The sequence below is a fragment of the Solanum verrucosum genome, unplaced genomic scaffold, assembly GCF_900185275.1.
Source record: "Solanum verrucosum unplaced genomic scaffold, falcon-dt-bn FXZP01000113.1, whole genome shotgun sequence".
Lineage (NCBI taxonomy): Eukaryota > Viridiplantae > Streptophyta > Magnoliopsida > Solanales > Solanaceae > Solanum > Solanum verrucosum.
Window position 1 is genome coordinate 984,088 of NW_026020105.1, and position 24,859 is coordinate 1,008,946.

The 24,859-nt window shown below is 32.9% G+C and overlaps 1 protein-coding gene and 1 pseudogene across 3 annotated transcripts; one reads left to right on the top strand and one right to left on the bottom strand.

Annotated features, from left to right (window-relative positions):
* Positions 1–293: 293 nt before the first annotated feature.
* On the top strand, positions 294–5,997 carry LOC125825255 (la-related protein 1C-like). Of its 3 annotated transcripts, XR_007442839.1 has the most exons (7): positions 301–1,164; positions 1,445–2,030; positions 2,113–2,257; positions 2,360–2,450; positions 3,817–3,927; positions 4,349–4,420; positions 5,468–5,547. XR_007442839.1 is itself a non-coding variant. In XM_049504602.1 (6 exons), the coding sequence occupies exons 1-6, from the start codon at positions 649–651 to the stop codon at positions 5,762–5,764; spliced, it is 1,707 nt and encodes a 568-aa protein (XP_049360559.1). In that variant the 5' UTR covers positions 294–648; the 3' UTR covers positions 5,765–5,997. The 3 variants fall into 3 exon arrangements, 2 of the variants coding, with proteins under 2 accessions (XP_049360559.1, XP_049360561.1); XM_049504602.1 differs by lacking the exon at positions 3,817–3,927 and having other exon boundaries at positions 294–1,164; positions 5,468–5,997; XM_049504604.1 differs by lacking the exon at positions 3,817–3,927 and having other exon boundaries at positions 2,140–2,257; positions 5,468–5,997.
* Positions 5,998–23,060: 17,063 nt separating this feature from the next.
* On the bottom strand, positions 23,061–24,637 carry LOC125825163 (60S ribosomal protein L27-like; annotated as a pseudogene).
* Between the last annotated feature and the right edge of the window lie 222 nt (positions 24,638–24,859).

Below are 24,859 nucleotides of genomic sequence, written 5' to 3' on the forward strand. Positions count from 1 at the left end.
TAAATAACCTCTTAATACAATTAAACCTTGTTGTAGTGTTATTGTTTGTCTAAAATTTTACAATTGCTATGGTAAAATATATTTATGGGTATGTATAGTGATATTTAATGACTATTATAATAATAACTATAACGAGGGTAAAACCCCAATCAAAACCATGCGGGTGAAACTAGATTTTTCACCGCAAAGTAGACTCTAGAACAAGGGCACTTTCGTAAATCTAAGTTTTCTACTACAATTTGGTTTGGGTTTTCTCTAACTGCTATTAAAAGCAAAGAAGAAAAATACTACTCCAACATAAACAATAAACACAGGAGGAAGAGGAGAGAGAAAGAGGAGAGAGAAAGCTCGGAGGAGAGAGGAAGAGAGAGAAAGCTCGTCTGTCTCTGCTCTGTGAGTTTGTTTTGGTGCAAAATCATCTTCGATTGTTGTTTATCAGTTATAATAATCTCTAACTTTTATTTGCATTCATTGATTTTCAGTGTTTCTGTAGAAAATTTTGATCGATTCAATATTTGTTTATTTGTTCTTTGGGAATAGTCTAACGGATTTTCAAGTATAGAGTGCACTAATTAGAATCCGTCTTCCAGAGATTTACGGAGATCACTTTTGATTTTTTTTATTCCGTACAAAGAAACCCTAGTTTTGATGATGGCTACACCTACTACTAACCCGGCTCCGGCACATCATTCTCACTCCGGCACCGGAACCGGTGCCGGTGGTCCCAACAGTCCACAGCAGTCACGGCGATCATCAGCCGCGCGTGGCGTTTCCTCACCTTGGATACAGGTTGTTCGCACTGGCGAATCAGAATCTACCGTTGCGGTCACCTCCTCTTCACCTCCACTTTCTCCTCCGGCGTCTTGTGAGCAAGTTGTTCACTCCTCTGATTGTTCGCCTCCTGATGAAGTGGTGATAGCCGGTAATGCATCTTCCTTATCGCCAGAAGATGCTGCTATAGACACTCAGCTTGAGAGTGACACCAACAGCAATGGGGCTAAAAAGCCGGCTTGGAATAAACCCTCAAATGGTGCAGCTGATGTTAGTCCTGTTATGGGTGCTGTCTCTTGGCCTGCTCTCTCTGACTCCACTAAGGCTTCACCTAAATTGCCTTCTTCTGATTCACTCAAATCTCTGTCCGACGGATCAGTTTCTGTAACAGAGGTTATTCCTCCATTCCTTTTCTCTATACTTTGCTCTAACTGATTAGTTTAGGATTTGAGGATTAATATAGCTGATGTTAACTACCTTAGGATTGAGGTGCACTAATTGGTGTTGTTTTTGCTCTATCTGCTGCTTGGTTCTCGTTGTTTTATTGCATGTCCTATATTTTGATTATATATTTTCTGGTTATGTGTGTACATGCTAGAGGAACCTGTGTATGGATTAATAGTCCACACTAGTTCCAGAAGCTCATTTATATGTTAATGTGTGGATCTTATAGGGCACTGGGATGGCATCAGCTTCTCATAGGCAAGCTAATACTAACAATGTGAACCCTAACACTATGCTGAACCATGTTGTACCCAGCCGCCAAAGATCTATGAAGCGCGGTGGTGGTAATTCAAACCATAATGCATCAGCCAATGGTGGCTTTTCTCAGCAACAGGCACAAGGTTTTGAGGTGGAAACAGTCCTTAATAATTCTGTAAAGTCAGGTAATTCTGGTGCTGAGTCTTCTTCTAGGGATAATAATAATTATAGGAATGGTGGACAATGGGGAGGATTTGGATCTCAATCACATGGTGGAAATGACTACCAACATCAACGAAATGCAAATAGGAGAGGCAATGTTGGTCCACACCCCCGTGGAGATGGCACATATTATAATGGTTATGGGGGTAGGCGTGATCAGGAACGACGAAATCCAGATTGGAAACCCCACAGAAGTTGGGGGAATAGGGATGCACACATGCAGCCACAGAGAGGTCCAGCTAGGCCATTTATGGGGGGCCCACCTCATACATCTCCACCTTTTATACCTACCCCCATGCCTGTACAGCCCTACCGACCTCCCATGGTTTACTCTGGTGAGATGTTTCTCTCGAAATCTTTTCTCTGAGTTAGTATACCCCATTTTGTCTCTCTACTGATACTTTAACCAATATGCAGAAGTTCCACCATTATTTTATTTTCCAGGTCCGTTCCCTGATTCACTCAGAATGCCTATGCTTTCTCCTGTACCACCTGTCTACGTTCATGTTCCAGATACCCAGTTGCATACTAGAATAGTGAACCAGATAGATTATTATTTCAGGTAGATGCTTCTTTATTCTATTTGCTTGTAATTGCTCTTATTTGCTAACTCCTTAATTGTATTCGTATTCTGAACTCTTCTTGTCCCTAAATTTTGTTGCAGTAATGAGAATTTAATTAAGGACACATTCTTGCGACAAAACATGGATGAACAGGGATGGGTTCCAGTTACGCTAATAGCAGGCTTCAAGAAAGTGAGTTGCTTGGAGTGTTTTCTTGTCCCTTAGTTCTTGGCTTATATTTTCAGCTGTATTAGTAGCTCAGTCTTTTGAAAATGCATCCCCATGTATTAATTCATGTTATTGTTGGTAACTGTTAATAACGTTGCTGAGCCTGGTTAATGGCCTTTGCTCCTTTTTTATTGGTTAGAAAATCCCAATGATATCTTTTCCTCTAACAGGGAGACAAAGAGGGAGACTGACTACCTGTGATGATGTTTTTGTATCTTATCCTTTTGACTTTCCTTTTCTATTTGTACATTTTTTCTGGTGCAAATGGTGAGCCTCTTTAGTCTTCTGTAACAGCTTGTTTTCGAGGTTTTTAAGTTGTCCTCAAGATTTGGTATCAGCATAATAGAATCATAGTAAAAATAGGACATAGTTGAACATAAAATCAGTGGAAAAGAGCCAGGCCTCTGTCTCTATCTCTCTTATCACTGTTGCCTTTTCTCTCTTAATAGTATTACAAGAGGGAACAAAGGTAGAATTAGTGAGGACTTCAAACTCCTTCCTTAGGGAGGAAAATTCCTTCATTGTCCGAACTAGTCGGGGTGGAATACTTGCAGAGTTGCATGATGTTGCCCTCTTTCTTTGGCAGGTCCATGATATGACAGGTAGTTGTAAGAAATTGAATGGATTTGATCATTCTATGGTATAACTTATGTTATATGGGGCTTTATCTAGATGCTTTTTTCAAAGTATTAATGTTCAGCATATTAATTTGGAGTTGAGGTCACTAAACTGAATAGCTTATTTATCATGAGCAGAAATTCATGTCAAATAAATGACTGTTTTCATATGATATTTGCTGGATTTACCAATGTTCTACCTACGTATATAGTACAGCTGGGCGATGTTGAGTGAGTACCTGTTTGATGGGATGGTTATGAGTGCAATATGTGAATGCTCTCTGCTACAAGGTGATCTGGATATAGTAGGTTGTAGGGTAGGCCTGCTTTTGTTGAACTTTGTTGTCCAAGGAGTATAACTTAAAAAGGTGAAAATATTGACAGCTGAAAATTGTATGAACTATGAAGGGTTGTCCTAATATGTGAGAAAATAAGAGTAGTGAAGAGATTTATTGAAGGATTTGATGAAAATCGAAAATACAGAACACACTTATTCATAGGGGGAGATGCAATTCACATCTTATATCTACACAATGAGGGATGAACTCAACACTAACTCAAATATTCTGACATGCTAGTTCGCTGAGCAATTGATTTTCTAAGATGATATAAAGGATTTTGATCTGTAGCACATTTTATGGAGTTTGTACTTTGACTGAATGATTTTGGTTCAATCTGGTGTGCTGTCTGTATAATAACCTTTTTTGTGATAGTTCTCTATGCCATTTTTGCTGCCACTGCCGTGACATATGTTGGATGATTAATCTTTCGAGGTTGAGGTGAAGGCCCTCGGAGAAGTATGTGAATATTCTTTGAGATCAACGGTTCTTCAGTATATCCTAGTGCAGCATCACTTGATGAATGCCTTAAACATTTTTTTTTCTGATAATTTTGTTTGCTGTGAAAAATCTGGCTTACTTTTCGCCTGCCAATTCTGTGTGCATAACAATTACACACTACAATCAAATCTATTTTTTATGAGTTTCTATTCTGATGGAGGGATAGGTATTTCATGAAAGAAATTGTGGTCATATAAGAAGTAGAATTTGTGCTTGTGTAAATTATTGAGTATCAGAGATAAAGAAATTTTGTGATTAATGCAGAGTCTAAATGAAATTAGTTGAACTTAATATAGAATCCAAAATATATTTCATCTCGATTTATGGTTCCACTGTTCATTTACAGGCAATAAAATACGTCAAATGGTTTGTTTTAAGATAAGAATCGGTTTTTCTATTTTTGCAGGTAATGGAGTTGACAGATAATATACAACTGATTCTGAATGTTGTGAGGTCCTCTACTGTTGTAGAAGTGCAGGTATCCCTTCTATTTCTACATGTGGTTTGTGGTCTTTTTAGGCTTTTAGTCTCTACTTTCTCTGGCCAAAAAGAAAAGGTTCGCTATGCATTATTTGAGTTTTTCGGTAAAGTGCTTGTGTTGTAAAAGAATGGAGCACTTGTTAAAGACCATTAGAGAATGTGACCATGGAATCTTGTGTACACCTAGAGCCTGTTTCCCTTGTAAATAGTTTTTAAGAATTCAATAGCCTTATGCATTGCCCTCCATGTTCTTTGAAGTTGGTCATGCTAGAAACAAAATAATGGCTTGCAATTCATCCCTATAAATGTGTCCTAGGTTCACAGTTGTGCTGTTTGATTTATATAATGAGTTTGTTTGCTGATGTCCTCTAAGCTCATTGAGATGTTTAGTGCTTCAGAATTAGGGAACTGCTTGATGTCCTAATCCTAACCATGAAAATACTTGGGTAGTATTTTGCATTTACACTCTTTCATGGGCCTATTTTGGTGTCTAGTGCTTCCATAACTAGGAACATGCTCCCTATGTCCCATTTTTTATGTGGCACCCTTTGACTTTGCACGGTGTTTATGAAAAAAAGAAGACTTTTAAAACTTGTGGTCTAAGATAATCCTCAGTGGCTGGAAATCATTTCATTAAGGATAAAAGAGAAATTTTAAAGTTAATTTGTTTTCAATTATAGTAAGGTGACATTCTTTTTGGGACGGACTGGAAAGGAAAGGGTGCCACAGAAAATGGGATGGAGGGAGTATTAGAGCCGGTTTGGATAGACTTTTGGGAGTGTTTGGCAAATTTAAATAACTTAAAATAAGTTTAAAATGACTTAAAATAAGTTAAAAGTCAAAAGTAGGACTCTCCCTACTTTTTATTCTTTGACTTAAAAGTCCTTTTAAGTTTTAACTTCAAAAAGTTGTTTCTTAAAAGCTGCTTCTTAAGCCAATCCAAATGGGCTTTAAGTGTAGTGTTTATACTAAAATTAGAAAATACATGATAGTATTTGTCTCTCAACTGTTATGGGTCTTAAAATATTTCTTCCTTGTGTCGCAGGGTGAAAGGTTAAGGCGGAGAAATGACTGGTTTCATTGGCTGATACCACCATCAGTACAGAATTCAACCATGTCAAGTCCCCGATCTCCTCAAATGTCTGGTCCTGATTTGCTTGCAGAAAATCTCCAACGTGTTGTATTTGATTATAACACTACAGGACATGGAAATGCTGAAGCACATCTTAGTAGATCATCATCTACTGAATTAAGTACTCCATTTACGCAGTTTGGCAATGAGATGGCAGAACAGGCTGATGCTCAGAATTCACAGCCAATGCCACTTGGAAATCCAAGTTAAAGAGTTAACTCTTCTGGAGTGAAGAGTGAAGTCCAGGGGTTGGTAGCTGTTGTGCTTCTTGAAGCAATCAATGAGTTTTTAGTTTATACTGTTGGTGGTGGCTATGACATCTCATGAAGGAACTAGGCAGGGAATAAAAGGATAACAAACATAATTGGCAATAGAATTATAATGTCTTTAAGCATTCTTGTAGCTTGATTTTGTTGGGATGTATATTTTGTTTTGTTGGGGACGAGTATTTTCTTTTCCTTTATGTTATGTTCCTTTGTCGTGGTTATTTATTATACATGCCTGGGCAATTTTGGTTCTACTTCCCATGCAGCCCCCCAGCTTTATCTTCTTAAGCCAAAATCCTTGGGGCAGGCTTACTGAAAGGTATGAAGTTGCTGGCTTCTGATCTTTTGTCAGAATGGTCCTGTGAAGACTTTTGTGCTGGCCCTGGGCACTTGGTTATCTTGTTATTGTCTTTCTGTTTGTTTCAAAGCTAGCACCATTGACTCTTTTATATTTACTAGTTATAGGGAACGTGTGTTGCACGTTTGTCTACTACTATTTTATAAAATTTACAAAAACATAATTTATTTTTATAGATATGCCAAAACTTGTATTGATTAATATGTATATGTATAAAGTTTACATTTTCATCCAAAAGAAAAAATTATAGATTCGAAATATAGTCATCTAGACTAAGACATATTCTAGTAAATATATAAGATGTTTTCTCTATACAGACACAACCATGTAGGTTAATATTATAATTTTATTTTTACTTATTTGTTTGACAGCTAAGAAATACTCAAATATGTAAAATCAATTAAGATTATATAACACCTAATCTAATAAGATGAATACTAGCTTTAAATTTAAGAATAAAATATACAACATTATGGAGTATTATCTTCTATAAATATTATATAATAATAAGAGTACATCATCATTTTTATTTTTATCTTACTGTCTACTTTCATTTTCATTTTCCTCTCTTACTACGTACATATATAAATACTTCCCACTTTGTGCCTACATTCATTCAGATTCTTCAATTTCCACGTTTATGAAAAATCCAATGTAATGGAAAATTAACCCAAAATCATTTTTTAAACTAAAACTCCTAGTATTTTAATTTTTAATATAAATTTAAAATGCTCCAATACAAAAAGGGAAATGACATAAGAAGAAAATTATATTGACACAAGAGATCACGTAGGTTCAGATCAAAATTATTGTAGAACTCACGATCCTTATTTTCTTTATTCTTCTTATTTCACCCCATGATAAGCTTTAACTGAAATTACAAAATGATCTTGTATTGTTAATGCCTTGGTATGCCACATCTTTACATTATACTTATTTCTATAAAATTCAGACTATGAAGAATTTGGACTTGGGATTAAAAATGTGAGATGGTGAATTCATATGATGTGTCTGTTTGTACATAGTATTTTCAAAATTTAAGAAAAGAGTAATTTTACTTTTTTATGAAGCTATAACTAAGAATTTTTGAAGAACAAAAAAGTGTCTAGTGATGTAACGGAAGAAAAAAAAGAGACTGTTAATAATTTAGCGACTTAACTTTTCTTTTCAATACCTTAAATGCATTAAAAAGAAATTAAATAGAAGAAAATGCCACTTAACTTTTAGGGAAAATTATATAAAATAACAAACTATTAATTCAAATTAAATGTTATAGCCATAGTTTATTTTAATTGTAATTCACAACCAACATCCCTTTTTTTTGGAGTTAATATCTTAAAAGATCACTCAACTTAGGAATTAATTTAGCAAAGTCATCAAAGTTTGTTTTGTATCAATAAAATCATTCAACTTAGACTTTTGTATCAATAAAATCATTTAACTCAGACATTTGTGTTAGTAAAATCACTCAACAAAATTTATCATTAATTTTTTTTATGTCATATAAAATAGACCCTACAAATAAATAAAATTAAAGAAAACTAATTTAAATTTTTTAATGCGTAAACTTAATTAGTGAAACAAATACTCTTATGATATTATCTTAATTTACTAATTACTAAATAAAAAGAAATAATTAGGAGTTTTATTTATTGGTCCACTAGTGTATCTATTTCTTAGAATTAGCACAAACAAATTATTGATGAAATTTGCGTTCACAGATCTAATTAGGACTCATTAGACCGAATAAGAGTACTAAAATATTTAAAATTGTGAACTCAATTAATTACTTTCTAGATATAACACTTTTTTCTTCAACAATGCAAACTAAACAACAGTGCTCGAACAAAATTTGTCTTTTTTCTTTTGTAACTTTTTTTAAAAAAAAAATGTATAAAAAAATAATTTTACATATTATAGTACTTTTCCATTGAAACTTAAAAATTATTTTGGCTCTGTAAATCTTGATCTTTTTTTATAATATTAATTTTTCAACTTAATTTTTTGCTTTAACCAGTCAATTTTGTTTTAAATGCTTTTTTTTTTTTGAAATAATAATAATAATGTCATGATGCTTACATACTTTAATATTATAAAAGTATTTATTCATTAATTAAGTTTACTCGTAAAAGTTTGTTAACGATTTTAAATTTTATTTATTTATTTATAGAGTTCATATTTATATGACATAAAAGAATAATTTATTTTGCTATGTCAAATGTTTTTTTAATGATAAATTTAGTTAAGTGATTTTATTGATACAAAAGTCTAAGTTGAGTGATTTTATTGAAACAAAATAAAGTTCAACGACTTTTTTAGATAAATTTTCAAAGTTGAGTGACTTTTTGAGATATTAACTCCTTTTTTTTGCCATCTGATTCGATATACAAATAACCATTTTTGGTATACAATTAGTCATTTTATACATTTCGGTATAAAATGTATAAAATGCGTTTGTGTTTGTATAAAGCGAGAGAAAAATGTATATATAAATACAAATACATATATTTTTGTCTTATATACTTATAATTATACAAATACAAATCTTATTATACAAATTACAATGTATAAATGAATTTATACAAAACTGAACAATTTGTATAAAATTAGATGTTTTGTAGCGAATTATACAAATCAAAAGTTCCATAACAAACATAAAATTTGCTATGAAGCGCAATTATGCAAACTATAGCTATAACATACAAATATGATTTTTATGTTTGTTATATGTGAAAGTTACTCTAACTTTTATAGATCCCTTTTCTAATCCAACTTTCAACTATAAGGTTATCATATTACATGTGCAATACACTAATGTTTGACAGACGTCCCCTCAGAATTTGACTCGTCGTGTATTGTCTGACATGACCATTTATGATGAGAAAAACAACATCTTTCTTCTTACCACATTCATGAATCCTCATATGAAGTTCAGCCGCAACAATCAATAAATGAACACCTTGAATTGATGTCAAAATGAACAACTTTTATATATATATATAAATAATAGAGAGAGGGGTGGGGGGGTGGGGGGGAGGGGTGGAGCTACATACAAATTTAGCATCATATATAATTGCTTATTTCTAAGGTATAGATTGAAAAATGTCAAATACTCGGTGCAGATAAAGTTATGCCTTTCAATATTATGAATTACCAAATATAAGGAAAGAATATTAATCATAAAATACCATACATAAAAAAAATAAACTATCACAATAATATTGATGCGGAATAAACACAAACTTACTTTCTTGAAGCTTGTTATAAGATTATAGGAACTCACTCTCATGTTCGAACTCAGTTATACATCCTTGACTAAATTTTTATTGCTACAACAAAACAACGTCCAAAAAATTTAACAATCAAATACTGTTTAAATAACTATCAAAGGAAAATCAACTAAAAATAATAATATAATATTTTCTAATACAATTGAGAATCTAATAATTCAAAAATTAAAAAACATATGAACCATAGAAAATGTTGATAGTTCTGGAATATATATAGTAAGAGGATGCATATTTTTTTGACTTATGAAATTCTTCTTTAATAGACAAATAAATAAAGAAAAGATCAATTGAATAGATAAGATGAATATGAACAGTTCAAATTTTATTTTTCCAACCTCTGAGATTCTCATCAAACGTAATTAATTGGTTAATAAATGGTCACTTCCCATTTAATTGATTATTGTCATTTATTAGATGGTAAATTTATTATTTGGTACAAAAATATCATAGAATCAGTATTTAAATTAGGGGTAGTAACGTTGATTAATTTTAATGTAGATTTTTGTACTTATTTTATTTTAAACTTATGTTTTCCTACTTTTAAATAACTTACAATTCAAAAAATAATTAAAATAATATTATTTAATTAATTAGATGTTTAATTTAGTCTAGGGGTAAAATGGTAATTCAACTTTTCATCTTTGGAGCTTCCCACTTATAATAATATATGATATATGATGATATATATATACTAGAAAGGTATGGCCCGTGTTGAACACGGGCCCAACATTTTACATTTTAACATGATGGATGCTTTGTAACACATGATAAAGTTGAAAGGAATGCATAAAGTCACAACTACTACACATGTAAAAGTACGTTGAATAAGTACTTAAGTTATAATGCCTTCATAGGTAATAATAGGCATTCCACAAAACCAAAACAAAACTACAATCTCTTAAACAAAATGTAGAAACTGATAAATGAAAGCAACACACACAATTGTAACAGAAGTACAAAGTCAGACACCTTTTGCCCATCTTAATCAGATTTTGATCTAGTAATAGTTTCTTCTCTAACAAAGAAACATGAAACTAAATTGAGGTGATGCAATCACTCTCAAAAGGAAACACGGAGATGCCTATTGTTCTTGAATTTCTTATCTCATGTCCCTTTTTTTTGTGTGAAAATACTCATTGAGGTGGCCACCCTAGTTGATAAATTCAATTCGTCGTAATGCGATAAATAAATCATATATCGTGACCTGAATAACAGAACATAGAAATTCTTGTAAAAGCATAGCTAAGAGAAACAATCAACATAAATTACAAAATCATAAAACATTACACATATCATTGCTTCCATCATCTCATAATCATTCATGTACTATTAGTCTTACTCTATCATGACATAAATCTGTACAATTTTATAATGTCAAAGTGGGAGACTAACAGTTCCATATAGACAAAGCACCTAAACACATGATGATTTTCGACCACCAATCTACAACGTATAAACTTCAGAAGTGTAACTTTTACTATTTGGTCTGAAAACATATAAACTACACAAATCGATATGTTCTATACAAAGAGCACAAAATAAGCACCAAAAAATAAAATAAAAATCATGTTTGTAGCAAAAGTATACTCATGACAGAGTTTCTTATTATAACTTCAAAGGAGTTGAATCAACATAGTTGTATAGGTTGCATGTAATTTTTTTTACAGGAATTGTAGAAGTCGAAATATAACACAAGTGTGTTGTTTCATCACTCCTACAGAGGTAAAAACTATTAACTTACAGTAATAAGAACATTGGCAACATCAACTGTACATGATCAATACTTCTCGTTGCTGCAGAAATTTTATTCTGAATAATATTTTCTTCTTCAGAAAGCAGTAGAAGATTTAATTGACCAATTGCACACTGCCTGGCTCAACAGAAAGTTAAGAAATTTTCATATCCTCTTTTCCTTCTTAGTAGTTAAGTCATGTATACAACCACAAATTCAAAGCTGAATCAATATTTGAAAATCCTTTTCCACACGTTTTTTTTAAAAATAAAAAATAAAATCAGTAGGTCTCATATTATGTTCATACTTACTATGTTCCATGAAATAGTTGAAAGAGAATCTTTTGTTATGGAGATGGAATAAATATCATACTTCTCTTTATAAATTTCCAATCAATAGTCGGTGAGCAAATTTAGTCGTCTAGTCTATACGTAAAGGAGAGCAACAAAAGTATCAAACTTACCAGTAAAGGGTGTAGCAATCAAATTGCTCTCTTTTCGTGGCCTAAACATCACCAGTTATAATATATTGTATTGTTGAGCAGCTGAAAATATTTTGAGATATTGCTAAAAGAACAATAATCTCAAAGGTGTACTACCCTTACTCCAAGAGTTCCATCGCTTTGGTCACCGGGAGCCTCATTACCATCACTATGAATGAAGACTTAATATGAAGCTGTTAAACCATCACTTAAGCTAGATAAAATATTGGAAAAAATACTTGGATGGGTACGTTATAATAAATAATTACTGATTTTAGCGATAAATTTTATTTATTACCATTTATAGCAATACATAGCAATACTATGTTAAAACTGCAATATGTATTAAAAGTGAATCATATATGCAATAAAAAATCTGCAATATGTATTAAAAGTGAATTGTGTAAGCAATATAAATTCTGCAAAATGTATTGAAAGTGAATTATGTATGCAATATAAAATCTGCAATATATATTAAAAAGTGAATTATGTATGTAATATATATGTATTATAACTATTTCTTTTTAAATATATTATGCTTGTTTTGTAAGAAATTGACACATTGTTTATAAGTGTATTAAAATGTGTGATAAATGTATTATCCATCAATAAAACTTGTATTATATGTGAATAATAAATTGTTCTGTGTAATATGTATTAAAACTATATTATAAATGTATTAAAAGTGATCAAGTGAAAAAAAAATGTTATTGCTATAAATGGTAAATATTTTTTAATACAGTATATTTATGTAAGTTTCCCTAAAATATTTGTTTATTCAAAAGACATGTACTTTGTAGCTAACATATTGTTAGAAACATGTGATGGAAGGTATCCATTTTGGGAACAAATAGGGAGAAACAAACATACATACATCAAATAAGAAAAGAAACCCAAGGCGATTTATGTTGGCATTGCCAAAGACGGCTTGAATCCAAAAATTATAAATGTCTTTGAAAACACAAATGTATCGAGGAGATGCTTATGAAAACTAAGCTCATACTTCAGAGGTGTTTTCATGATCAATATGTTCTTTCCTCTATGTTATAGCTACATTTTTCACATCAACTCCACGGGAATTCAAATGACATTAAATGCAATTATAGATGAATGATTTTGTAGAATTAAAAGCAGAACATATCATAACATTTATCGATATGAAAATACTGAATCAAGGAGAGTAAAAAGACAAATTAAATGTAAGCTTCGTATCACCATAGAATACAAAAATCACCAATTATATCCAATTGTGTTTTTCTATTCTAGGGAACATAAACCTAACCTGGAAACTTGAGGGAAGAACTTTCTATTACCACATAGGACAAACAACATGGAAGTCCACCCACCGATCTTACACAATAGCTCAAGACTTAAATGATAGTAATTTGTTTTACCTTATCTTCCCTTATTTATTTTTTCAACAGTTGGAACATTTTAGGATTTAATAGGATCAGTTAGAAAAGTTACCAAGGAATTATATGCTTAAAGATTCAATTATATCAAAGAATTGTTTTTTTTCCTCTTTTTGCATTATCATGTCTTTACAGATTAGAAATAACATGTCAAATTTTATTACAATAATTTCTTCCTCTTCCATAAAAAGAACTCAGATATTCAAAAAACATTATCTCAACTATCATCATCATTTTACAAATTCTTTTATTCAATCTCTAAGCCTATTGGGGCTTCTCAAAATAACTAAAGTTACGATTCATGTCTAAATTAGAGTAAGTTTATGAAATCTCCCTTATATTTCATGCCTCATTACCTTCGAAAAACTGAACATAACAGTTATTATTACATAAGTGATACTTACAAAGAAGAACTACTCCATCCATTTCAATTTATTTGTCTTACTTTCCTTTTAGTCCCAAAAAGAATGTCGCTTTCCCTTAAGACAACGCAATTCAAAATTCTTCTATATTTTCTTGAACTTCGTGCCAAGTCAAAATAGGAAAAATAAATTGAAACGAAAGGAGTATTATAAAAATAGCGAGACAGAAAAGGTGAAGCATTATTACAGGTAAATAGATGTATTTTCAGCTTTAACACAATTGAATACCTTGTAATAGTGAAGCAATTATGACCTTTTAAGTTAGAATACATTGTACATAGGATATTGTTTCGATCATCCCTATTATCAACATTATATGATGTTTAAAACAAATTACCAACTTCTTCAAGTAATTGATTAAGACTAAGTTGATTGAAGTGTATATGCATTTCTATAAGTTACTAGCTACAATTACATTAGTGAAATTAGAGAGCCGAATTAAAAGTCTTAGGGCTCTCAAGCCATAAACTACAATCACATATCCATCAACAGGAAATTTCATACATTGAAAAAGTGAGAAAAACAGGGGGAAGTCATGAAGAAAGTTCAACAACTAACCCAAGCAGTGGGATCCAAACTTTTTAGCAAAAACGATAGAACTTGCCACCTTCCTTCAAGGTATGCAACGCTCGTCATTTTTTCGTGGACATTCCCGTTGTAAATAGTTCTCAATTTGTCAAAAGTAATAGTCATTTTTTTTCTTCTAAAAGTCACACATTATATTCTACATTTTTGCTGGACACAAAATTGGGATAAAAAGAAAAACAATAGGAAAAAGAATAGAAAAATGGAAAAACTCACCAGTTTCACATAAATGGAGCTTGAAGAGGTTGAGACACAAATTCCGGAAGAGGTTGAGACAAACTCTTGAGAGTTGTAGTGAGCCTCTCTTGCCTCTTTTTGCCATCCTACGTGCCAATCAGATAGGGCCACAAAGAGTCGTTAATTAAAAGGCATGTACTGTATAATTTGAACCACATTCAAACAAATTATACACATCTCAAATGAATATTTTGGTCATAACCACAAATAACGCACATATTGTCTACTAATCTTGTCCAATAAAACTAAGTAATGTAACTTACAGATTGTTGATTGGCAGAGGAGTATGTTACTAAACATAATGAGAAAAATACGAAAATTTGAAATAGTCTAGTGCTTTGTCATTCTATTGAACACCTTAGGTGCATCAATATTTATTAGCCAAATATTTTAAGAAGTTTTTTGAGAATTGTCAATGAATAAGAAAACAGGAGCAACAAACATGTTCACCATTAGAGACCTCCATCAGCGAGCTTACACATAAATATGAGAAAATAGAAAAATAGTTGAGATGTATACGGAACTTCAGTAAAAGCAGAAGCAACCCATTTTTTTTTTGGTTATTAACAATGAGAGTGCAGTCTCAACAACACAAAAAAGCTAAGATAAACAACAAGATAGAGAAATGTAGCAACTTCCATAATGTTTGATACATGAAGAAGCTGATGAAATTTGAGATCCACAAAAAGAAAAAAATAATATTTTTTTAGAGTCGGATATGAGCAAGTAAAATGTTATGCTAAGGAAAAAGTAAACAAACTCTTACAATCGAATTCGAGAATAAGAAGAATAGTTAAAGAGTGTAATTTGTTTTCAATATCAAAATTGTAGATAAGGAAATCACGAACTTACTCTATGAGAAATGGAGAAATTGAGTAGATTCTTTTGAATCTGAATTCCTATACTTCATCTCTGCAAGATACGAAGGAGCAAAACAACATTAAGTTAAATCTAAATTCAATGCATGCAACATAATTACAACACAAAGGCCAAATAGATGAGCAAATTTGAATGAAAAATCAGACCTAAAATCAAAATCAAAAAGTAAAAATCAGAGATACCACTGAAATTTTTGAGACAAAACTTAGGAGAATATGTAATGACCCTCCTGGTCATTTCTGTGTATCGTTTAGAGCGTTCATGTAGCGACCCCAAGTCATTTATGACTTGCTGGGAGTGATAATTCGGTCACCTGGTCGTTCGTTTGGTTTTGGTGCGAGTTTTTGTGTTTTGGAGCTTATGAATCTTGAACGATCATTTTCGATCAAAAGTTCAAGAAGATGACATTGAAATCCAATTCTGACGATTCCATCAGCTCTGGAAGGGTCAATTTAGGCTAGTAGCATGGTCGACATGACTCCCAAGGTTTTCAGTGTGAGTCGGTGCGATTAGGCATTTTAACTTTAAGTTTAAGCCTAAGATTGACTTTGGTCAACATTCTGAGTAAACGCGCTTGGATGAGAATTCCGTCAGCGCGGTTAGCTTCGGAATGTCAAGTTTGGTCTGGATTGACCTTTCTTTTGTATCTCGAGGTTTTTGATTTTTTTCTGAGCTCTTTTGTGGTTTTTGACTTAAAATGACATTTGGGTGTGGGACCCACTTTTTGTTAAGATGACCTCGTATGGAAATTTTGACTATGCCATTGAGTTCGAAATATCAAATTTGCTATGTTTGCATATTTCATTTTCGTGCACGGGGTTCCGAATGAGATCGGAGCACCCCGTCAGAATTTTTTTTAGTTTTGGAAATTATTGCAGAAAATCTGCTATAAATGCAGAAAATCAGCAACATTTTTTCCAAACTTCAAACCCTCATAACTCTCTCATTTCAAGTCCAAATTCAGTGATTCAAAGGTTCATCTTGTGAGATTTTTCTCAAGGAACGCATTGGTGAACTTGGATAGTGATTTGGGATCCCCGTTTGAGGTAATTTTCATAAAATACCTGCTGCCACGACCCCTTTTTGTGAGCTTGATTTTGGAATTTTTGATACTTGCTTTCTCAGCCATTTTAGGTCCGATTTCAGTGATTCTTAGGGCTATCTTGAGTGGTTTTTCGAGGAGAACGTCGTGGTGTTGTCGTAATTCTTTGTAGACCTCCAGTTTCTGGTAAATATTCTGATTCAACTGCTGTCCCATTTCTAGTTCTTGAGAAAATTTGGGTTTTGGTTGCATGTTGATATTGTGTTCTTCCCGATCCCCGAATTGTGTCCCATTTTAGGACATGAGCTGGGGGAGCTGGTTAGGACCAACTTTTGGGGTTAATTCCGAAATTTCCAGCGCGGGTCCCACTTTCCCTGTTTTGACCCCGAAATTGGTCTGTCTCCGTTTATTGTGATTTTGGTGTCTATACAACCGTAATAGCGTTGTGACTCTATTTTTGATAGCGGGGCAGCGTTTCGAGACCGTTCGGAAAGGGAAAGCTCCGAAAAAGTGATTTTGGAGCGCGTGTGATCGGCCTACAGGTAGGCTACGGTTTCCCTCTCTTAGATTGAGCTTGAGAGTGTGAATGCATTTGGATTAGTTGGGATTTGGGTTGGTAGTTATTGAATCATGCATAGGTGTTTAGAAATCATGTTTTCGGCCTATTACGAGAATTATTGGGTAACTGTGAGCATGCTTTGTGTTATTAATTGACCCTCCTCGCTATGTGAAGTGCTTGCATGCTTACTTACTATTTATTTGAAGCATGTTGGGCCTTAGTTTAGGTTTGACTAGGGCTTGCCTTAGAAATACATGATTCAGATCCGATAGATCTTAGTTTTACCCTGACATCGCTCGGCCGACTTAGATCCCTGTAGACTGGTGTAGCAGACTTGAGTATGATAGTTTGGGCCTTAGCTAGGCGATACGCTTGCTCCAATGATAGTTATCCTTATTTACCCGATGTTACGGCTTCACGAGTTAAGTCGGCAACGCTAGTTCTGCTTCGCGATTTGAATTTGATTTTCGATTCGGTTCCAAGGACTTACATTGATTAGCTAAGTATGAACGACGTTCCACGGACATTTATGAGCGTGGATCGATTATGACTCTTTCAGCAGCTACATTGGCACCTTTATGGAGCATTCAGTTTAAGGTCCGACCTCTATTTGCCCAGATACCTATATAGAGCATCCGGTTAGAGTTCCGACCTCAGATACTTGATACTTGTGATTGGTTACTGGGTACTTCTGGTGAGCATCCGGTTCGAGGTCCGGCCTCCATACTGTCAGATTTTACTAATTGGGGTTGAGGTTCTGGTTTGATGTTCTCCGTTCTTGGGTTCTTATATGCAATTCCCTTTAGTTATAGTTGTTCTGTGTACTCGTCGGGCTTATGGGGGTCCGTTCGGGTTTTTATTTAACTTGCGCACGAGTGTACCTTCTAGGCTTATGGGGTCCCAGTTAGGTGTAGTTAGCTTATAGATTACTTTAGTTAGTTCTTTCTACACTCGTGTGCATTCCATTGTTAGTTAGATTTTCGTTCTTGACTTCAGTTTGTGTTATTCCTTCTTATCATATTGCCTTTACTTTTCAAGTTCAGTCGGCCTATGATGCCTACTGGGTACCTGTTGTTTGGTACTCATGCTACGCTCTGCATCTATTTCGTGATGCAGGTCCGAGCACTAGTGGCCAGCGTTGATCCAGTTTGAAGTAGTCTGATCCGGAGACGGGGGTGAGCACATGACGTTTTGTACTATTTCAGTCTCCATCTATGTATATAGACTTGTCTTTTACCTTTCGAGACAGTCCAATCTCTGTGGTCCACTTTTGGGACTTGTACTCGTTTTGTTAGTAGCTCTGTACTAGTGACTTACAGGTTCTGGGAGGGATCTTTATTTGTATATATGTTTTGGTTTGCTTCCGCCTGTTTATATTGTTATCTTAAATTTTGCCTACTCTTGTTTAGTTTCTGCCCTAAGGCCCATTACTTGTTCTTTCGGGTTACAGGTTGACTTACCTACTGGTGGGTTATAGTAGGTGCCATCATGACTTGAGGAATCGGGTCGTGACAGAATAGTAGAAAAAACCCCAAGCATCAACGATTGAAAGAAGGTTGTGGGAATAATGTCTAAAGTTTCAGTGGACATGCCAAGGCCTTCCGTGAAGATGAAGATGCATACTAAGTTGACTTAGTATAGAGTACTTGTTCTTAATAACTGGGATGGAGAAGATGACCAGAAATTCAGTACACGTGGTTTGCTTACAAAAGTACATGTATTAATAGATGGTCCAATATAAAGTACCATTCACAAAGCTTTTAGTACAACAAATGATAGCAGTGTTCGTTCACCCCTTGTTCACTTATTAAAAAGGGTAATATAGCACCATTGACTCTTCCATATTTATTTATACCTTATCAAAAAGTGGCATTTGTTGCCCTTGCAGAACTTAATAAGCAATCTTTATGCTTGGTTGTGATTTACTTCTTTATATTACAAAAGCAACTATATGTATGTGGACTCAGGATTTGAGTGCAATGGGGTCACCTCTATCTTTAGTATGTCAAATGTGCAACAAAGTTCGGCATACTACTATTATAGTCAAAAATACAACAACAAAGCTCGGCATACTACTATTAAAAAACTTAATGATAATGATACTTAAGGTACCAACTTCAATACGTATATAATATAATATATAGTATCATTCATTTGGTCCTAATGTACAAAAGTATATCATCTGCTCTTAATAATTGCACCAATGCTACTACGTAATTCATCTTTGACGACTTAAAAGATGGAGATGTTCTTTCTACAAACTCAACTTTGCAAGTAAATAACCACCAAGTGATCGACGACTCCCACGAGTTTCATAATACCACTTTTTAATGATTATACCATATATTTTGAAAAAGTTAAATCAGATACACAAATATTTTAAATATGATATTGAATAATTATCTTAAAATTTAAACTCCTTAATTAAAGGTACATTAATAATTAAAATTCTCAGTCTTCCTCCCTTGTCTCCACCCAAAAATGCACAATCCGAGCAATAAGATGATTCAAGCACAACTGTAAACAATACTTTAATCATTCAATTGTTTTTTTTTAAACTGTAGACGACTAAAATGTGATTGTGAGGTATCTGTAAATTATTCATCTATTATTTAAGCGATAGATCTTGTATATGATTATTGAGATGTATCTCAATTTTGTCATGTATTTTACTGAATAAAATTATGTATTCATATTTTGTTATATTTCTTAGTGAAACAGAATGTATGTATCTTGATTCATAATGTGTATCTGATCATTGAAAAGGAATGTATGTCTTTCAGATATGATTTTTTTTACAGATTTGGTGTATTATTTATTTGTATCTCAGTTTTGGTATTATTTATTAGTATCTCAGTTTTGGTACATATATGAAGTCTAACTAGATACAGTACTCAAAACCTTTTATCAAAGAATAAAACGCTATAAATAGATACATGAACTCATTCTCTGCTGACTTATGCATCAGGGGAGGCTCAAACCCGATGGTGGCCTAAGGCCAAACTCAAACTAGAGGCCTTAAAAAAATTATAAATATTTTTATTTTAAATCTATTTTTCTAATTTTTTTTTAGATGCAAAGTTGTTAATAATTTTTGTGTAGTCAATCTCTTCTAATAATTCTTTTTCAATCGATAATATAGCCAAACCACTTAATCTTTCTTGAGACATTGTCGATCTTAAATAAGATTTTATTATTTTTAATTTTTAAAAACTTTTTTCAGTTGAGGCGACTGTTACGGGAATTGTTAACACTATTCAATAAGCAATGTAAGCATTTGGAAAAGAATCAAGTCTTTTTATTTGATTGAATATCTCAATTAGAGTATTGTCTTCTACTTTTATGATTTCCCTTAACACTTTTAATTCAGAAAATAAGTCTAAACCGTCAATATTGGAGTGAGTATTATGTTTTAAGGAACATTCAAGATTAAGACAATATTTTTTAAAAATTCTCATCATCAAATGATCTCAATTTCTTCCCACTAAATAGAAAACCAAATATTTTCATATACTTCAAATTGTTCAAATCTATTTTGAAGTGAAAAGATGGCTTGGTCTACTATGTATAAGAAGTAATCATCTCTAAATGATTCGGGCTGCTGCAATATATTTTTCTCCAAATTTAAAATATAAATTATCAATAGAACAAGTAAATTCTTAAGCTTTGAATAAGAGAGATGTAAGATTAGAATTTAGAGAAGAGAAGTGAGAATAAATAGAAGAGAGGAAAGGAGGAGGATAGAATATATATAAAAATAAAATTAGAAAAAAAAACTTGTACATTAAGAAAAAAGTACACAACTTTTTATTGGAAAGTTAAAAAGTCATAGTCATAACTCATATATATCACTTCAGCCGTTTGCATTTTTTTCCCAACCGTTTGCATTTTCTTTCCAGCCGTTTGCATTTATTATTGTCTTCATTCTAATTTTTTTAAAATTTAATCTTACCTAATTAACTAAAAAATGGGGCCCCCTAAAATTGGGGGCCTAAGGCTAAGGACTTTTCCTTAAGCCTAACCAGCCGCCCTGTTATGCATTCAAGTGACTTATACATGAACTCATTCTCTGTTGACTTAGTTATAATCGTTGAGGCTGCGAGATACATGCTTAAATATATAAGATACAACTTATATATTTAACACTAACCTGAATTCAGCTCTATATAGATACTCACAACGATTTCGAGATACATGCCTAACAAATCATTACTCTTAAACATCAGATCATTAATTTTAATAATGACGTACACATTATTTGTCCAAGATACACACTAGAAAATAATGACACTTTTTTTCCCAACAATAATGTGATATTCGCCATTTGCAAAAATGCCTTGAAAATTGAAGATTCAAAAGAAGGAATTGATGAAGAAGATGAAGTTTATAATTTTAGAATTACTAATCTTTATGATTTAGATTGTTTTATTAAAATTGGTAACAATTGATACGGATGGATCTACTAAATCCGTTTTGTTTGTTAATTTCCCATCATTTACTCTTTTAATTAAGGAATTAAGTTGCAACATTTAATTCAAATCAATTAAATCAAGTATCTCGTCCTTTTAAGTCTAATAGATACATGTATCTAACGGCTTATGATACATATATCCGATAGCGGAAAATGATATAGAAAGTAATATTGAAAACTATCAGCATTCCTAGTAATTAGGATCTAAAGTAGTGAAATTTATGTAGTTTACCCGTAATATTATCCTATGCCTTTATCTGAAAAATTGCAAACGCCAACAAACTGAAAAACTTTAGATCTATTAGACGTTATAACAAAATATATTAAGGTTATTACTAAAAGGATAAAATCCTTCCTCTAGCTTGTTCCAAGTTTATCATGCTAGTTTTGTCTCTAATAGAAGGATTAATGGTAATGTCATTATCATTCAAGAGAACATCTCAGTTTCAACAAGACAAAAAAAATGCTGAGATGATTCTAAAAGTTGATCTTAAAAAAGTGTTTGATAGTTTAGAATGATTTATTATTTATCGTACCCTTCACACACTTTGAATTTCTTCCTTCAATTACTAAACTTATTATGAGTTGTGCTGGTATATATACTACAAATGTAATAAATTACAGTTTAAAACTATAATGACAAGAAATGAATAAACAATTCATTCAGGTTGAGATGTGGATATCTCGCTCTCTTTATAGAGATTTAAGCCCACCGCAGCATAATCTACACCAATCCAGCAACACATCTCTTGACTTATCCCCTTTAGGATACAACAGCCCAATAACATCGTACAATTCAAGCAACTCCGAATTAGTTGAAGAGTTCAAAGCTCTAAAAAAATACCTTCCTTCAAGGCTTTAACATATAAATACTCTCTTTTGTAAGTGAATTAGTTGATGTCTCAATTCTCTCTTTCACTATACTAATCTCAACACAATAATACATACTTCTCATCTTCTTTTACTCTATGTTTCCTTGTTGTGCAAAACAAAGTAAAACCATTATTGTTAGGAACACATGTTTAACTCACATGTTTATAACAGTACTGGCTCTCAGTAAAATATGGAAATAATCCTATTTATGTAACACAAGTTAGAGCAAAGCAAAAATACTTTGGCATCTTCAAACTAATAAACATACCATCAAATAATGCAGATATTTTCTGAAATGGAATTCTCCACTCACTTGAAACACAATGAAGTCTGCTTCAACTCCTCAACAATGAGAGAGCATTCAGTGTTGAAGCAACTAGACAAATTAAGGAGGAATTTATTATGGGAGGGTAACATCCAGAATCACAAGTTCTCATTGGTAGAGTGGGTCAAAATCACAAGGGGACCTTGGAATCAGAAATTTGAGACTATACAAGAAGAGCATGCTAATGAAATGGTTATGGAGATATATATAGCACTATGGAGGACTGAAATTGATGCCAATTTTATAACCCACACTCATTGGTGTGCTAAAATAGGCTCATGAACTGTTGGTATTTGGAAGCACATTAGCAAGCAGACTTCTTCAAGAATATCTCCTATAAAGTTGGCAATGGATTTCAAGTTAAATTCTAGAAGGATAAATGACTTGACAGCAATGCTTTTAAAGGCTCATATCCTGGACTATTCCTGATAGCAGACAACACGAGCACGAGCACCAGTAGGTTCATTCATTTGACCATATATCAAAGCACATTTGCTTTCACCCTGCACAGATAAATATGTATAAAATTAGCCAATTGCAAGAAATGTCTGCACTATATATTGAAAAGCAAATGTTATCGAGTGAAGAACCAGCGATTTTTCCCGGTCTTGAACCTCTCCTCAAGCCTAGCCTTGGTCACTTTTTCAGCAGTCACCTTTTTGTCAAGTGCCAGAAGATCATCAGCATTGACAACATCCTTCAGATCCACATTGAGTGTGTAACAAGTAGCCATGATGTGGTTGTAGTTCACGAGCTTGATGAATGCCTTCACACGAAATTTCTTCGCCTGCTTCGGGTACTTTGAGAGACCTGCAACTAAACAATGGCCATATGGCCTGTCCCTTTTTTTCTTCATCAAATGCCCTTACTATCACAGCTTTCCAGGCAGCATATTTGCCTTGAAGAATGATAACAGCTTTGTTTGGCTTCAAAAACCTTCACCATCCTCGCCGCCGCTGATCCTCTGTCTCTCTCACTATCTCTCTCGGCTGGATGAAATGGTAAATTTTTAACTTACAAACTCTACAAATACACTATTTCACATCAAAATCCAAAAAATAATTTGAATCGCTGAAAACCACAATAGAAAACTAATAAATTTTGAACTTATTAGCACTACAAGTATACTATTTCGCATCCAAATCCAAAAAGTAACTTAACATCCTATTGTATTACTTAAATCACATTTTCAGGTTCTTTAACATCCACATTCCTTGGTGCACAAATCTCCCCAATGCAAGCTCTTGAATAAATACAACACATAACTATAAACACCAAACAGAGACAAACTCACAGAGTACCCCAAAACTACCAAATAAGTCATCACAAACTTTTTTTACTTCCAAATAACGAAGAAAATTTGAAAACAAAAATGCCAGAGTTGTAAAGTTGAACCTGAAAAATAGAGAAGTATCCACTCGATGTTAGGCAAAAAATAATCTTAATTTGACCAAAAATTATATACGAATTATTCAGATTACAATATAAATATTGGATATCGAACATGAAAACAAAAAAAATGAATTATTGTATTTACAATTACTGGTGCTCGAACTTCACAAATTTTATTCAAAAAACCTAAATAACAGATACTTCAAGATTTCGAAATAAAAGCAAATTTGATAGTAATTAATAACAAAGAAGACAATAAATATATGTTGAGTTATTTTTTTGTTAAGATTTAGTTTATTCTTCTTCCTGTTGTTATTTCTTTTCCATCTTAAAATGGATTCAGCATCAAGACCAACATGTTGTCTCTGACAACCGTACCATTGAAGAAAAAAAAGAGTGATGAATCAAGAAATAGCTACTATGGAGATCAGATTGGGGAATTAATGAAAATATTAATGTAGTAAGTTCCATTAATTTTCGAAAGAAAAATATATAAGAGATCTTGAGGAAGGATAAAACGAAAGAAAGCAAAAATGTGTTAAATTATAATTTTTCTAATAAGTTAAAAGATGTCTTTGTTTTCTTATCATCACTTGTGGACATCTTCATGAAAGAGTCACTAAACTACGTACACTTAACATCACTTGACTTAGTAGGTACTTTGTCATGCCTTACATAGGAAATCTTACTAGTCTCAACCTCGAGCTCATCAATTTCCCACCACATGATGAGGTTGGTGGTTTGTTTAGGCTTCAGCATCTTAGTTTGACTAATAACTCATTTTGGGGGGAGATACCGATAAATCTTAGCAAACATGGGGACTGCAAGTACTCCTTGTGAAAAAGACTTTAAGTCTTAGCTAGCTAGCTCAAAGATAAGGGACTATTTTTGGTCTTTTCTCGTGTCTTCGGCTTGTGAAAGTTTTCTTATTGATTTTACATGTTTTTTTTTTTTTTTTTTTTTTTTTTGAATTTCAATGAT

What these genes read in the sequence shown, in the direction of transcription:
- LOC125825255 (XM_049504602.1), top strand. Translation starts at nt 649, where the DNA reads ATGATGGCTACACCTACTACTAACCCGGCTCCGGCACATCATTCTCAC. An exon ending in ACCTCCCATGGTTTACTCTG is followed by an intron (nt 2,031 to 2,112) that starts GTGAGATGTTTC and finishes ACCAATATGCAG; the next exon opens with AAGTTCCACCATTATTTTAT. An exon ending in TAATAGCAGGCTTCAAGAAA is followed by an intron (nt 2,451 to 4,348) that starts GTGAGTTGCTTG and finishes CTATTTTTGCAG; the next exon opens with GTAATGGAGTTGACAGATAA.